Source organism: Saccopteryx leptura, chromosome 13, assembly GCF_036850995.1.
Source record: "Saccopteryx leptura isolate mSacLep1 chromosome 13, mSacLep1_pri_phased_curated, whole genome shotgun sequence".
NCBI lineage: Eukaryota > Metazoa > Chordata > Mammalia > Chiroptera > Emballonuridae > Saccopteryx > Saccopteryx leptura.
The window spans coordinates 23,963,635-23,980,346 of record NC_089515.1 but is presented as its reverse complement, the minus strand read 5'-3'; the positions used below and the strand labels follow the sequence as shown (position 1 = coordinate 23,980,346).

Genomic DNA, 16,712 nt, shown 5'->3' with positions numbered 1-16,712 from the left:
AAAAAAAAAAAAAAGATAGGCCCATGCCTGTCTCGCTCTCTGGCATTCCATCAATACATGTTGAATGAGCCCTGGCCGGTTGGCTCAGAGGTAGAACGTCAGCCTGGTATGTAAATGTCCCAGGTTTGATTACCGATCAGGGCACACAGGAGAAGCACCCATCTGCTTCTCCACCCTTCCCCCTTCTCTCTCTATCCCTTGATCTCTCTCTTCCCCTCCCGCAACCATGGCTCAACTGGTTTGAGTGAGCTGGCCTCTGGCTCTGAGAATGTCTCCGTGGCCTCTGCCTTAGGCACTAAAAAATGGCTCCAGTTGCTAAGCAACAGGGCAATGGCCCCAGATGGGCAGAGCCTCACCTTCTAGTGGGCTTGCCTGGTGGATCTCGGTTGGGGCGTATGTGGGAATCAGTCTCTCTGCCTTCCCTCCCCTCACTAATAAATAAATAAATACATACATATACAAATCAATAAATAAATAAATTTGTTGAATGAATAAATGACACATATGCTGCCCCTTTCCAAACTCTTTGCCTTTGTTCTTGCTGTTTCCTCCTTTGAGGTGCTCTGCCCCACCCCCATGTCTTTATCTTTATTATATGCGGCTTAAGTGTCTGTTTGTCGCCGATAGCTTATTGGTTGCTTGTGTAACTGTATTAGCCAATGGGGTGAAGTTGCCACGGCATTCAAATAGTCCCGCCTTCTGGCATACCACCTCACAAATTGAGGTTAAAGATTGGAGCAATTGCCTTGGCCGGTTGGCTCAGCGGTAGAGTGTCGGCCTGGCGTGCAGGAGTCCCGGGTTCGATTCCCGGCCAGGGCACACAGGAGAAGCGCCCATCTGCTTCTCCACCCCTCCCCCTCTCCTTCTTCTCTGTCTCTCTCTTCCCCTCCCGCAGCCGAGGCTCCATTGGAGCAAAGTTGGCCCGGGCGCTGAGGATGGCTCTGTGGCCTCTGCCTCAGGCGCTAGAGTGGCTCTGGTTGCAACAGAGTGACGCCCCAGGTGGGCGGAGCATCGCCCCCTGGTGGGCATGCCGGGTGGATCCCGGTTGGGCGCATGCAGGAGTCTGTCTGGCTGCCTCCCAGTTTTCAACTTCAGAAAAATACAAAAAAAAAAAAAAAAAAAAAAGATTGGAGCAATTATTATGCTGTTAAGAAATCTTAACACCAGAAGGGGTCTTTGCAATGGTACAAGACTAGAGGTTCTCCAATTGAAAAATAATGTCATAATAGCTAAGTCTTTGACTGGCTCCTCTAAAGGTGAAATACATGTCATTCCAAGAATTGATTTGGCTCCATCTCAAACAGGGTTGCCGTTTCAATTGAGATGTAGACAATTTCCTGTAAAACTTGCCTTTGCTATGACCATCAATAAGTCTCAGGGCCTAATGCTTAAGCGTGTTGGCATTTTTTTTACCTGAGCCTGCATTTGGACACGGTCAACTTTATGTTGCCTGTTCAAGAGTTCGTGAAAGAACAGATGTAAAATTAAAAATAATTGATGGTCCTCTGCAAGGCGAGCTTAAAAATGATGGAAAGATCTACACAAGAAATGTTGTGTACAAAGAGATCTTTGACATGTGAATTAACATTTTATTATTTAAATCACCTTTATTTATTGAGCTAGCGGTGGCTCTTAAGAAATGTACCGCCAGTGGTTTCCTTCATTGCACTCTACTTTAAGCAATTAAGCAAGTAGAAGGGGGAAACCCCATGGGGCAGTAAGCAAAGGGGCGTCCTTGCCGCCTGCCCTGGGTAATTCAGTTTGAATTAGCAGACACCTTTGCACAAATCATTTTAATTACAATTTATAATATCTAGAACAGCGGTCATTTCGTATGACCGCCGGGCTTTCTAGTTTGTCATAACCTGCTCTCCATTCGTCAAGACCCATTCAAATAAAGCCTTCTCTGATCCCCCACTTGGAGCTGTTATTCTCCATGCTAACTCCCCATGGCACATGGCTTGCCTCTATTATATCACTTACAGTGTTTACTTTGGATTATAATGATTTCTGAACCTATCACTATCTCTTAGACAGCAAGCTCCTTGATGGCAGGCTTCATCATCTGCATAGTCTCTCTTCCCTACTCCTGGGTGCAGGGCTGGCTGTGCAGTAGGTGCTCTAGAAGTTCTCAGTACGAGAAGGTGAGAGTATTGATGAGTCAGTGGCTTTTTACGGTCCAGATGCTGCATCCTTGCAGCCCAAAGTGAGGGCCTTGAGCCTCCTTTCCCCAGGCTGGGATCTCACCGGTGCTAACTGGGCTATCTCCAAGCTCCCTCCTCTCCCTCCCCACCCAATCCCTGCTAACACTTTGCCTAAATCTTGCACCACCCAATGCTATTGCTGATATTTGCATGGCCTGACCACAGCAGGGTAGGTGGGGGGGAGGCTGAGCTGCAGGGATTGTCTGTCCTACAACGTCCCTATGGCAAGAGCTCAGGACAGCAGATATGACTAGCCAGATAGGGAGGGGGCTGGGCTCTTGGGGGACATCTCAGGGTCCCTGGACTGCCCCTAGGCCCTGAGGACCAGAAAAGCATGGGTCTACACTATTTGTGCTGATGAAGGCAACAGTGGGATGTGAATGTGTGTGTGTGTGTGTGTGTGTGTGTGTGTGTGTGTGTGGTGAGTGAGTCACTAGGGAGGAGCAGTGGCCCAGAGAAGCTCACAGGTTAGATCTGCCCCAACCCTTCCTGTCACGGCCGCCAGATACTCAGTGACAATTTTTTTGTTTTGTTTTGTTTTGAGTAAGATTTAACCCTGGTGTTTCAAGGGTTTTCATCCCAGAGCAGATTTCACATCCACACTTAGCCCAGAGTTTCTTAAACATTGCAACTTACCGAATCATCTTGCTCAGCCTGGAGATACCTAGGTCTGCCCCCATATTTGCAGATATGGTCCTTACCTTATACACCAGGGGAAAGCCTCACCAGTGTGCCAGCTTCTTGCTGAGGGCAGTGGGTAGATACCCCGGGAAGTACCTGGAGAAGGAGGCAGCCTTACAAAGAGACGCTGAACTCAGGCGTCAGGCCACAGATGGTATAGAAGGGAAGGAGGTGAGCAGAGAAGTGAGGGAGGAAGTGTCTGCTCACTAAAGTTGGGCAAAAAAGCTGGGCAGAGAAAGGGGCTGCACCAGGCAGGGCTGCTCAGCCTGTATGCTAGAAACAGAATGGGTGGGTCTTTGGAAGTTGGGAGCTGGAATGGTCAGCCCTCTGGACATTTAAAAACAGAAAAAAATCCCCTCAACAGGAAAATATAAAGCTATTCATGTGCAGTAGCCAGCAAGAGGCACTAACCATCACTTTCAAGAGGAACTCAACAAGCAGAGCTTGGTAGAGCTTCCTCAGAGAACCCTGGTGGAAGCGGCAGGAAAACCCAACCAGAGAATTGAAAACAAATACACAAAGGAAACTATCTGGAGGGCTAACTAGTGTAGCAGGTCCTAGCAGGCTCTGGAGCCAGACCTCCTGCGATCAGATTTCAGCTCTTACATGGGTGCTCTGGGGCAACTAAACCTCTTAAAAGCCTCAATTTTCCCTTCTAAAAAATGGGGTGAATAATCATCACACTGCATTAGGTTATTATGGGGAGAAAATGAGTTAATATATCTAAAGAAGTCAGAACAATGCCTGGTACATAGTAAGCACCATATAAACATTTTGCTGTTGTTATTATTATTATTTAGAATCTGGACATAGGGGATCCAGAACCCACAGCAGATCTATTTAGACTCTTGCTACTAAAAGTTTGGTCCATGGACCAGGATCAGCAGCGTCACCTGGGAGCCTGTTAGAAGTTCAGTCTTGGCCCCAGTCCTGGATACACAGAATCAGAATTTGCATTTCGCCAAAGCCCAGCTGAATGATGAGTGCATTCAGGTTTGCACAGCACTGCTTCAGAGCACAGGGGTGGCCACACCCAGAAACTAGGCCAGAGATGGGGCTATTTTGGGGAAGGAGGTCAACAAGGATTAGGCTGTCTTGCCTTGGGGTTCCCACAGCCTGCAAAGCCCTCGACCCAATGTCAGCACTGACACTTCATGCGGGGACACTGTAGGGGGCCCTACACCTCGATGTTCTGGGACAGCCTGGTACTGGGAGCCACTGTGGGGGCACGGTGACTGAGGCCACCTCCCCAGAGCTCCGGGGATGCAACGAGGTCGAGTGGCGGTTTGCTGGAGTACCAGGTGCTCAGGAGATGGTCCACTTGCTCCCTGCTGGAGATTGAGCGCAGGTGGGTCTTCCCATTTCTGTCCAGGCCCTCGGGGGGCTCAGGCATCTCTGGGGGCTCGGCGCTGCTGTCCACCGTGTCCCGTTGCAGTCCCCGCGCCCGCAGCTCGTTCTGCATGCTGGCGAAGAAGTGCAGCACGCAGCGGTGCGCGAAGTCCCGCGCGTGCTCACTGCATGTCTCGTCGAAGAGCTTCTGCTCCAGGTCCACGTAGTTACTCCAGTATCTGCGCTGCAGGAAGACGGTCTGGTCGAAGCAGGGCCTTAGGCAGCGGGCCAGGAAGGCCAGGACGATCAGCAGCAGGGTGATACTCCAGCCGATGGCCTGGGGGCGGCGGGACAAGATTGGGTGTGGGCGGGGCACAGCGCTGTGAGCCTGGCAAGGGCGTTCCAGATTCTCTCCCTTTATGAATCCCTCCCATCCTTCGCATTTAATCATCCCTCCTACCAACCACCTTCATCCAGCCTCCCTTTCATGCCTCCTCTCATCTTTGCATCCATTCATCTAACCAGCTATCTCTCCACCCATCCATTCAGTTATCCATCCTCTCATCTGACTATATATCTATCATCTTCCTATCCAGAGATCCTCCCAACAATTTTTCCATCTGTCCATATCCAGTCTCCTATACAGCCATCTATCCCCATCCATTTATGTTCTGATACTCTCATACTTCCTTCAGTCTATTTATCTAACCATTCATGCACCCACTATTCATCCTTTCAACTTTCTTTCTGGAAACCAGAATATATCTTCCCAAAGTATGCCTCTTTGACAAAAAAATTATTTTGAGCTGAAGACAATTAAGAAGCATCAATCTTTGGAAAAATTCTCTACCCTTTTTGCCTAAACGCAATATATACTGCTCACAAAAATTAAAGGATATTTCAAATGAATATGAAGCGATAAAAAAAAGCATTTAATTTTTTTTTATTAAACAAGAACATCAGTAAAGCAAACAAGTCAAAGAAAGTTGTTCAATTATGCAAATGATATGTAAAACCAACTTTTATTTCGTTGGTGAAAATGCACTATACAAAAGGCTGAAAGTACTGGAGTATCTGCACATTCACATTCATTTTGAAATATCCCCTAATTTTTGTGAGTAGTATATACATTCTCCTTTTACTGGAGACAGACTCTTATCCTGCCAAGACATCACCAGGGGAAGGTGCGAACCTTACTCTATCAGTCAGGAGGAGTGAGAAGTTCCAGGTTTCCTCTCACGGGTTGGCCTGACCACAGTTTCTGCTGCTGAAAGCCTAAAACTACTTTCCTTTGTCCTGTCACTTTTCTACAAAGGTACTGCTCTTTGCTGAAGATGCTATATAAACCGGAATTCTAAGCCACCACTTCGAGTTACTCTTTGATTTAGGTTTCTCCCACGTGATGTGCGCTGCATGCACTAACAAGCTGTTCTCCTTTTTTAATTATTTTGTTGTTGTTAGCATCTCAGCTGAAAACCGAAGATGGGAAGAGGTAAAGTTTTTTCTTCCTACACTCCCATGCATCACCCATCCATCCATCCATCCATCCATCCATCCATCCATCATCCTTTCATTGTTTATTCAGTCCTCCATCCATCCTCGCATATATTTATCCACCTCATCTATACATCCATCTATCCTATATTTTGGGGGCAGCACTGGAGACCCAGTCTTTTCTCTCATAGAGTTCACACCTAAGTGGAGAAAACAATAGGCCATGACTGGCTATGTGCCAGATTGAAGGGAGTCATGGGGATTTACCTAACCTGAGCTTGAGGGTTCAGGGAACAGTAAGGTTTATTAGACTGAGACCTGAAGGATGAGTAACAGTTGTATAGGCTACGAACAGGGAACAGTGTTCCAGGCCAAGAGTGGGAAACAACTGGAAGTAGCTCTCTAGGGCTGGAGCCCACACCTGGCTGCTCCTTTCTCCCTCCTCTCTGCCCATCCACAGCTAGAGTGTCTTCAAGGTCTCGCTGAAGACTGGAGCACTGTGTGGACCTGGAACAGAGAAGTCACCCTTCCAGCACAGAGACATATTTGAATCCTTATCATTTGTAGAAGTGATTTACAGTCTCTCATTTGGCCTCTCACAGAATCCTCCCCGCTTATCAATTTAAAATACTTGTATGAGTATTTTACACTTGGGGAGCATTTAAAGTGTCTGATAAAGTTACAGCTGAGTCAGGACTCAAACCCTGGTCTGATGGAAAATTCCGCACTCTTTCCAATGAGAAATCTAGTGTTTAAGGCGCGGGGACCATCAGGGTAAAGGAGACCAAACTCCCCTTCGTTTTGCAGGAGAAACTGAGGCCCAGAGGGAGAGTGACATAGCCACGGTCACAGCCTGAACTAGAATCAAGTGTGTCCCGAGCTCTGGTTCTCTCTACACTGCACCACGGGCCTGCATTTGCCACCAGCCTGTCTTAGGTCCTCAAAAGGCTGGGGACATGTTTTTATTCTCTGTAGCCCTAGGTACTCTGCATGCCTGGGTTCATATGAATACCTTCTGGAGGACTCAGCTCAGCCTGGGGCTCTGGGAGTGGTAGTGTTGGAATCTAGGGCCTGGGCTGGGAATGGGGCTGCGGTTTGCTCCCAGGATAATGATCTCCTACGGGAAGCCAGGCATCTGGGGAGAACCTGCATTGTAGGGAGGTGGTCAACATGGTCAGAAGTTATAACATGTGTATTCAGATCCCTGCCCTGCCTCTTCCAAACTGTGTGACTTTGGCCTAGAGAATGAAACTCTGAACCTCCGTTTCCTCATCTGTGAAATGGGATGATAATGATTGTGTCCATTTTATAGGGCTGTTCTGAGAATTAAATGAAATAATACATATGAAATATGAAATGCTTAACCCAGTGCCCAACACATAAGTCCTCAACAAAAGGTAATTAGCATTATTTCTGGGGGATGGGAAAAATGTATGTATGGGGTGAACAGAGCCGTCTATCTGCAATGCTTTCTTGCTATCCAGTCTCCTGAGGGTGGACCTAACTGACTCCCGGAGGATATGGGTACCTGGTCTCTGTCCGGGGGTGAATCAGCATTAGTGACCAAGTGCCTGCTCCCCAAGGCCCAACACTGTCCTGCACATGAGCCATGTTCCTGATCCCCCTGGGACCACTTGCTCCTTGGCTGTGTCTCCAGAAGTAGGGAGGGGACACAGGAAGTCATTTGTACCTTCTCACCCTACAGAACTCATGCAAGATATATGGGAGGGTTGGCAGAGGACCTTACGAATTACCTGTGACAGGCACCGCAGGTAGCGAGACACTGCCTTTCGAGCAGGGCTGTTTCTGACCAGCTCATCCTCCCTGCAGGGCACCTTGGCCAGGAAGAGCTGAACCTGGCTGGGGGTCATGTTGGCAAAGTCCAGAAACTTCTCAGGGTCCACGGAGCTGCTGAAGGCACACACGAAGCACTTCCCATCAAGGAGGGCCAGCAGGACCCAGACGAGGGGGGCAGCCAGCGCTCTCTGCAGCACAGAGGAGAACATATACCTGGGAGCAGAGGAAAGGGAGGTCACAAAGGGAGGCTGGAATTCAGCTGAAGCAGGAAGGCTACAGGAGAGATGCAAAGATGGACTTCCCAGGCAGGCTGGGACATAGTAATTGTAGTTACATCAAAGGAACGGCTGCAGCTTCCACTGTCGGGCTCCCAGCAGCACAGGGCAAGGAGGAAGGAGGGCTGGGGACTCTGGGAGTCCCTGGACTACAACACAGGGGAGCTGGTGTTCTTCCAGCTAGGCCTTGTGGTAGACTCTGCAGATGCCCTGCCTACTCAGAGGCATCTACAGCATTGGCAGATCATCCTTATTCACGTGGAGGCCTGAGCGCCTGGGACCCCAACCACCTCAATGGCTTGTGTGGCCCTGCCTGAGGGCTAGGCTGCAAGTGATAGAAAGTTAACCCCAAGTCAACCTTCAAGCCAAGAGGATGGGCCTGGTGGATAAATGCCCATCTTCCTAGACCCTCAATGGACCATTTCTGAGGTGTGCCCTACCCCCCCCCCCCCCATCAGAGGGTCCTCAGAAAGACTGTACTCCAGTTACCTGCTCATTGTCACATTCTTCCCAGGGCCTGCTTTGGAGGGGAACCCAACTAAGACAGCCCAGCCAAATAATCCTCGAGACGTAGCGCCTCAAACAGCTCTCCCAGCATCCAGGGAGCCCAGCTCTTACTGTCCCCAGGGGCCTCTTCTGACCCACTCCACCCCTCTCATGGCCTACACTGGGTGTTGGTCACAGGACGGGAGCCCCGTGGAGCTGCAACCACTGGCTCCCAAAGAAAAAAGTCAAGGGCACACCCAGTGCATGTGACCTTCCCTGTGTGGCTGGGTGACAGGGAGCACAGAGCCCCCAAAGAACACAAAACAGAGGCTACTTGTGCACAGGATGCAGATGTTTCTAACTTGTACTGTATTTAAACATAAAATGATGCATGCTGTGTGTGTGTGTGTGTGTGCGCGCGCGCGCGCGCTCACGCACAAGCACGTGGCCTACCCAGCAGTGAACTGTAGGCAGGGGCGGCTCCAGCTTTTCCTATGGGGACAATGTGGTTAGAAGGTAGAACTGAGGACTTGTCATGAAGTTAACTTACATATCCTTGAGGACACCTCTGTTATGCATGTCAAATCACAGGATGGAAGAGGAGATCGGGAGAGGGCAAACCCAGCGAGCCCCTCCTGGCACTGCCCACAGGTCTAGAGCACTTAGACATTTTGTTCAAAAAGCTAAGGGCAGCAGAAGTTACTTAACTTCTCTGTGCCTCAGATCCCTCATCCTGAAAAATGAGTCTCATACAGGAGCAGACCCAAGGCTGTGATGGCGATTCAGAGGCTGGGCACACACAGCACTGGGCACCGAGCTTGGCACCGAGTCGGTGTACAGTGTTGGCCAGGGAGCAATTCAAATTGCTAAACTCCATCAACTGCTTCTGGTACAGGGCAACCACCAGGTGGGAGGACACAGCAGTACGAGCTGCCCCAGGGGCTTATGGGAAAGCCATGCAGCCCTTAACACCACTCATGCCTCCCACTACATGCAAAACCCTCTGTGCATGTCATGGGATGGCCCTTCATGAGTGTGCTGGGGTACAATCCGTGGTTAGCATGACAGGTGTGACCTGGGTAGTTCTGGGAAATCCTGTATCATTCATGTGTCTCTAGCACTGGCCACAGAAAGGTGACAGATGACAGGAACAGAAATATCTGTTTCCAGAGTGGAAACGGCAAATGGGTTTCCTGAGCTGATTGATGATGCCTTAGTTGGGGAAAGGAGAGGGCACACCCAAGCGTGCCTGTGGGGGTGGGTGAGGAGCCTGACAACACCCATGGGGTCATGGGGGTTGGGGACATCTGGCAGTGTTTGTGTGGGTAGGTGGGGCCTGACAATGCCCATGGGGGAGGGTCAGGGTTTGGGGGTGCCCCTGGCAATGCCTGTGCAGGTGTGGGGGACCTGACGATGCTCTCAGGGGAGGGTCAGGGTTTGGGGGTGCCCCTGGCAGTGGCCGTGCAGGTGTGGGGGGCCTGACGATGCTCTCAGGGGAGGGTCAGGGTTTGGGGGTGCCCCTGGCAATGGCTGTGCAGGTGTGGGGGGCCTGATGATGCTCGCAGGGGAGGATCAGGGTTTGGGGGTGCCCCTGGCAGTGGCCGTGCAGGTGTGGGGGGCCTGACGATGCTCGCAGGGGAGGATCAGGGTTTGGGGGTGCCCCTGTCAATGCCTGTGCAGGTGTGGGGGACCTGACGATGCTCTCAGGGGAGGGTCAGGGTTTGGGGGTGCCCCTGGCAGTGGCTGTGCAGGTGTGGGGGACCTGACGATGCTCTCAGGGGAGGGTCAGGGTTTGGGGGTGCCCCTGGCAGTGGCTGTGCAGGTGTGGGGGGCCTGACGATGCTCTCAGGGGAGGGTCAGGGTTTGGGGGTGCCCCTGGCAGTGGCTGTGCAGGTGTGGGGGACCTGACAATGCCCACAGACCTCTGGGTGACATGGGACCACACCTGATGATGCCCGGGTCCTTCCTCCGGTGCCCTGCGGGCCGGCGCCACTCCTCCACCATCACCACGGACTGCCGGTTGGCGAGGAGGCCACAGAGGAAGAGGGCCAGTGGGGGTGTGAGCAGCAGGCCCAGGCCGTAGAGGGCGTTGTAGTGTGCCAGGCAGGGGCAGCTGAAGTCGAAGGAGGAGTACAGCTTGACAGTGGCCACGGCCAGGAGCAGGCAGACGCCATTCATGACCGAGTCGGGGCTGGACTGGAAGTGCTGGAAGAGCGTGCGGAACTTCTCCATGGCTCTGCCTCGTGGGAGGGCGGCGTGGCAGCGGGGTGGTGAGGCTTCAGCCGCCTTCCTGGGCAGTGCTGGCAGAGTCCAGGCCCCAAGAGGTTCTTCTCTTCCAAGGGTCTGGAGGACAAGGAGGAGGTGGGTCTAGACCCCAGCAGGACTCCTGGGATCCAGCTCACCACGAAGGCTCCGATGCCCAACCGGATTGTGGATTGTCTATTGTCACCAGTGCCCCTCCGCTCCTCTCTAGAGTGAGTCACTGCTCTGTGACCAGCCAGCCCAAAGCACCTCTAGGCAAATGTGCCCTGCCCTGTCCCTCCGTCCCCGTCATCCCCCACCCCCCGCTCTTCAGGGGGTGGATACTGAGGCCGGACAGCTGGGAGGGTGTCCCGTGAGGGACAGGCAAATTCTGGGTGTGGTAAAGCTAAGATGCTGATGGAGCCAATTATATTTTCTGGCTTTGATCAAAAACATGACTTGATTCAGCTGAGCCCAGGGAGAGCTCATGTTGGCTTTCATGCTGGGAGGAACCAGGAGGGGCACCTTATCTCCCCTGGAGGGTTCTTGGAAGAGAAAACCCTTAAGAAGAGTTTAAACCAGGTTTTTAGCATTTGGTAATGAAAGACGTTGGAAAGGGAAGGCTTTCCAGACAGAAGTTCTTGGATGGGCAAAGGCGTGGAGGTGAGAAACAGTCTGGTGTGGCCAGTGGTTTGGGGTCGCTGGGACGTCGTGCCAGACGGTGGGTACCAGGAGACAGGGCTGGAGGCTCAGTGGTGGCAGGCGTCTGCTCCATTTTATTCCACTGCTCTCTAGGTCTGGCCACTGGCTGGTGTAAGCTCCCTAACACACGGCTTCCACTAACTCACTCCTCGGCTCAAGTGAGACCGGGCTCCCCCAGCCTCCTTAGCTCAGCATTCAAGTCTCTCCTAACTGTACCAGAAGTGTCTTCCCACCTCCACTAAAAACCATGTCTCTTCTTCCCACTTGCCCGTCAAGGGACAGCTTAAATGCAGACCTGTCACCAAGTCACCCCTGGTGACCTCAGCTCCGTGGGGGCTTTGATCAACCATTTGGCCCTGGGAAAGGCCACCTCAGCCTGGTAGCAATCTTTCCTAGCACAGGGACTTGGACCTGCACCTTTTTGTTCTCTGCAGCATCCAGTGGGTGCTAAACGCAGAGCTAGTTGCAGCAAATGTTTGTTCTTTGTGACGTTGGTGCTTAGATCCTCTATCTCTCTCCAACTCTCGACCTGTGCCTGTCCCCTGCCTGCTCCTAGGAAGCAAATGTGTTGAATGTAGGTTCTGCCCTTACTTTCTCTCTGTCTCCATTTCTCTCCCTCATTTTGTACCTCTCTCTGTCTCTCTAATGGCCTTTCTCTGTGTATGTACATCTAACTCTCTTCCCTGTCCCTCAGTGTGTGTCTAAGTCTTTCTGTGTGTCTCCCTGTCTTTGTCTTTCTCTCTGTGTTGCTGCCTCTTCCTGTCTTTCTCTTTCCCTTCTCACCCGTTTCCCACCCCATAGCACCCTTGTCCATTGGCCCCCAGGCCTGACATTGGCTGCCTGGGCTGGGGAGAAGAGAGGAGGCATCCACAGGAGCCCATGAGTCTGTTCCTGGGGTCACAGAATGGTGGGCCTCGGGCCCGGAGCATGGATGTGGAAGAGGCATCCAGGTCCAAACCACGCAGGTTCTTCCTAATCTTTATCCCCCTGGCTCCCTCACTGCCAGCCCAGGGCCACCCTGAGAGGAGGAAAACCTCAGGGACTGGAATGGCCTTGATCCCACTGACCCCTCCTCCACCTGGCCTGGACTGGCTGGCATCCTGGACTCCAAGTGGTGGTTTTAGTGTATCAGCACTGTGATTCTCTCCCCAGACCATGGGTCCTCATGGTCATGAATGCAGACTCTTGCCAGCCCTCTAGAGCAGCAAGGACAATCTTCTCCTGAGTCCTCCCCTACCCCAGAAGCCCAGCTCTAACCTGTTAGCTCCGTGCAGTTTTGCTGGGACCCCTGCATCTGCACAGACCACCTTTATTTCCTTATTCCCAAACAAATTTTAAAAAATAGAAATATCCCCATTTTTCCTGATTAAATACACCATTATGAGGAAGTTAAAAATAGAGAACATGGAAGTGTCCCCATCAGAGCAATCCCCAGAGAGTCTTCTTGTTACTGCCAGGGTGTGTGTCCTCCCAGATTTTTCCAGGCTCACAAGGACACATGCTGGCTGGCCTGCCTGGCATTTCTTGGGAGAAGTGTTAACTACTGTTAATTACCCACTGGGTGCCCAGGGGAGAGGCAGCTCAGGCTGCCTGTGTGACTTGTCAATGGAGGCATGTCAGTTCCTTCTCTCTACGCTCATGACACAGGTCTCTCACTGTGTCTTAGTTTCAGCATCTCTGAAGGATGGCAGACAAGCTGTTTCAGGGACCCCTAAGACGTGCAAAATAAATTTTGATTAGGTTGTGTAACTTGTATTATAAGTTAGACAATTCCAAATACACTATGTCCTGCAAACTTCATAATTATCTGTGCAGTTTACACCTCTGATGAGGTAGCAATAGACAGAAATCTGTCTGTTGTATTTATTTATATTTTACCTAATCAGTGTGTTAGTCCGGGTTCTACAAGACAGGATTCCCTGCATCAGGGAAAACGAAGGAAGCTGGAGAAGGTGGGAGAGCCATCAGGGGCATGTAAGTGTGGCTCGGCGTGAAGGAGAAGGTGGGCTGTGGCTCGGCGTGAAGGAGAGGATGGACCGGTGGAGGAACCCTTCGGGCCCGTTCCTTCTCCTGGGCTCCTACGGCAGCGGAGATCACCACCGCCACTTTCTTCAGGAGAGGCTGGGTGTTGTGGCAGAGGTCCCACAGCCTGCTGGTCCCCTTCTGTGCCTTCCAGCCTTAGTCACCTGCTGCACTGCTCTCAGAAAAGGGAGCTGTCCTGGCCCAAGGCTGTGCTCCTCTACCCTGAACCACAGGGCTGGGCCCGAGCAGGGGGTGGAGAGAACAGGGCCAGGACGGTCTGAGCACCCCTCCCTCCCATTCTAGTCTCAGGGGAGTCTCCAGAAAAGAACAAAAGCTGCAGAAAATTGGGACAAAGTCTCTCTCAGCCCAACGTGTTCATAGCTCCACCCTGACAGGTGAGACAGAGTTCCTAGGTCAGCCGGGTGCCCAGAGCCCTGCAGGGGGCGGTGTGCTGTGTGACTGCGCTGGTCCTTGCTAGGTACTTACAGGAAAATACTCAAGCAAAGAACAAGGCAAGAAGGAAGCTCACCACGACTTAAATATCAGAGTGGGGGGGTGGCTTCACATTTAAAACTTTGTATTTTCTAAATTGTCTATTTTTTTTTTAAGTGAGAGGAGGGGAGATGGAAAGACAGGCTCCCGTATGTGTCCCAACCAGGATCCACCTGGCAGCCCTTGTCTGGGGCCAATGCTGAAATCAACTGAGCTAACCTCAGCACCTAGAGCAGGGGTCCCCAAACTACGGCCCGCGGGCCGCATGTGGCCCCCTGAGGCCATTTATCCGGCCCCCGCCGCACTTCCAGAAGGGGCACCTCTTTCATTGGTGGTCAGCGAGAGGAGCATAGTTCCCATTGAAATACTGGTCAGTTTGTTGATTTAAATTTACTTGTTCTTTATTTTAAATATTGTATTTGTTCCCGTTTTGTTTTTTACTTTAAAATAAGATATGTGCAGTGTGCATAGGGATTTGTTCATAGTTTTCTTTATAGTCTGGCCCTCCAACGGTCTGAGGGACAGTGAACTGGCCCCCTGTGAAAAAAGTTTGGGGACCCCTGACCTAAAGCCTACGCTTGAACCAGTCGAGCCACTGGCTGCAAGAGGGGATGAGAGAGAGAAGGGGGAGAAGGAAGGGAAGAGAAGCAGATGGTCGCTTCTCATGTGTGCCCTGACTGGGGAATGATTCCAGGATGTCTGCATGTTGGGCTGACGCTCTATCCACTGAGCAAACCTGCCAGGGCCTAAATTGTCTATTTTTATAATTATTTTTTAAACATTCCCAATAAAAGTCATAAAATGCTTTTACCGGAAAACTCAAAGGGATTAAGGAACAAAGGAAAAGGGAGGGAGATTACATTTGTTGCTGAGAGCCCCGGACCAGCTGGAACAGGAGAGGCAGAAACGGGAAAGAGCAGAAAGAGAGAGACTTGTGTTATTCACGAGTGTGGAAAGGTATTACCTTGTAGACCTGCTGCATGATAATTCCTTAAGCCAGAGCTTCTCAATCCCCTACAGCACCCCAGCAGTCTGCAGCTATGCACTTGGGGGTCTTATAATTCTGGGGAAATTTTTTATTTTATATATGTATATATATATTGATTTTAAAGAGAGAGAAACATCGATTTGTTGTTCTACTTATTTATGCATTCATTGGTTGATTCTTGTATGTGCCATGACTGGGGATTGAACCCATCACTTTTACACATCGGGATGACACTCTATCCATTTGAGCTATCCAGCTGTGGCTGGGGAAATTTTTTAAATTCACATTTTACTGTAATGAGGACAAACCTTTTTAGTAGTTTTAAACATGTATTACCTTGCAACTGGAAGATCTTTATAGAACAAGTCTTTGTTTTCTTTTTCTCAAATTGGGGCATTATAGATACATGCTTGGGGGTCTTCCAGATTTTTTTTCCTTTAAAAGAAATCTGGGTATTATTTGAAAAACATTGGCTTTAACCATTCTTGGAGTTCCTGTGATTGAGAAGGTTCTTTAGGACTGGGTGCCCCCTACTGGAGAAACTCAGAGTATCTGATGTGTGAGTGGGAGTGTGTGTGGTGTATATGTATTTGTGGGTGCATGTGTGTACACGTGTGGTGTGTATGTGTGTGTATGTGTGTGTGGCCTGACCAGGTGGTGGCGCAGTAGATGGAGCGTTGGACTGGGACGCAGAGGACCCAGGTTCGAGACCCCAAGGTCACCAGCTTGAGCATGGGTTCATCCGGTTTGAGCAAGGCTCACCAGCTTGAGCCCAAGGTTGCTGGCTTGAGCAAGGGGTCACTCAGTCTGCTGTAGCCCCCTGGTCAAGGCACATATGAGAAAGCAATCAATGAATAACTAAGGTGCCACAACAAAGAATTGATGCTTCTCGTCTCTCTCCCTTCCTGTCTGTCTGTCTCTATCTGTCCCTCTCTCTAACTCTGTCTTCATCACACACACACACACACACACACACACACACACACACACACACACACACACACACACACAAAAAGAAATACAGGTGTGATGTGTCTCTTCTTCTTAGATGGTGAGTACACTCTCCCCTGAGGTTTTTTTTTTCTTCTTTCAAAAGGAAGACATTGGATGCATGTCCCACTTCTCTCTCAGAACTGGGAGGCCATTGTCATCTCATGTCTAGCTGAGCAGTGGTGCCTTCCCTGTCTCTGAGAGATCTAACTCTCTTTTGTCCTGATGACAGAGGCCTGTGCAGGATCTGTGTGACAGCACGCTGGTCTGTCTCTGGCAGACCTGGGGAAAAGCCATGTGGCACCTATGTGGACTTCACTCTGGCAACTTTTTTAGAGCTGTGTGGTCCCTAAGGGACAGGGAAAAGGATGAAAATTAACTGGAGGTTACCTAACAGATGGCATGGGAACCGCTGGCTAACCCTCTGGGGAAATCTTAAATGGAACCTCTACCTCATTCTACCAAAATAAATTCCAAATGATTCAAAGACTTTAACATAAAAGTTAAAATTATAGAAATCCTACAAGAAAATATAGGTAGATTTATTCATAACCAGAAGCTAGGGAAGCTTCTGTGAATAGCACGCACCATACAGTAGCTGTGAAAGAGAGAGAAGATAGAGCAGGCCTCAACTTCCATGGGCAAATGCCAATAACCAAAGTAAAAACAACACACTAGACCAGTGGTTCTCAAACTTTTTGAAGTTGGGGCGCAGTTAAAATCCTACAAATAATTGTAGGTGCACTATATACACATTTCTGAGAAATATGTTATAATAATTAAGTCAAATATTAAAGAAGAAAAATATAAAGTCCAAGCGTGCTTTTATGGTAATTAAACAAAATAAATATGACAAAATTAAATTTATTCTGACATTAAAAAACATTTTTATGTTACATTTTTGAGTTATGCTTTTTAGAATTCATAAAAAAGAGGAGTTAAAAAATAAAAAAATGACAAAAAGTTATCTTTTTATATATATAGATACATTTTTAGTAAGATTTAGTAAAT

General features: G+C 49.9%; 1 protein-coding gene across 1 annotated transcript; it reads right to left on the bottom strand.

The window, feature by feature from the left end:
- Positions 1-3,787: 3,787 nt before the first annotated feature.
- CALHM3 (calcium homeostasis modulator 3) lies at positions 3,788-10,498 on the bottom strand. Its single transcript, XM_066355550.1, has 3 exons — positions 10,212-10,498; positions 7,463-7,718; positions 3,788-4,551 (listed from the first exon to the last, which is right to left on the bottom strand). Exons 1-3 carry the CDS (start codon positions 10,496-10,498, stop codon positions 4,063-4,065), a joined length of 1,032 nt encoding a protein of 343 aa, XP_066211647.1. The 3' UTR covers positions 3,788-4,062.
- Between the last annotated feature and the right edge of the window lie 6,214 nt (positions 10,499-16,712).

Excerpts from the sequence above, each read along its gene's own strand:
- CALHM3 (XM_066355550.1), bottom strand. The coding sequence starts at position 10,498 with ATGGAGAAGTTCCGCACGCTCTTCCAGCACTTCCAGTCCAGCCCCGAC. Across the intron at positions 7,719-10,211 it reads AAGGACCCGGGCATCATCAG|GTATATGTTCTCCTCTGTGC; the intron begins GTGTGGTCCCAT and ends CTCTGCTCCCAG. Across the intron at positions 4,552-7,462 it reads ACCTGCGGTGCCTGTCACAG|GCCATCGGCTGGAGTATCAC; the intron begins GTAATTCGTAAG and ends CGCCGCCCCCAG.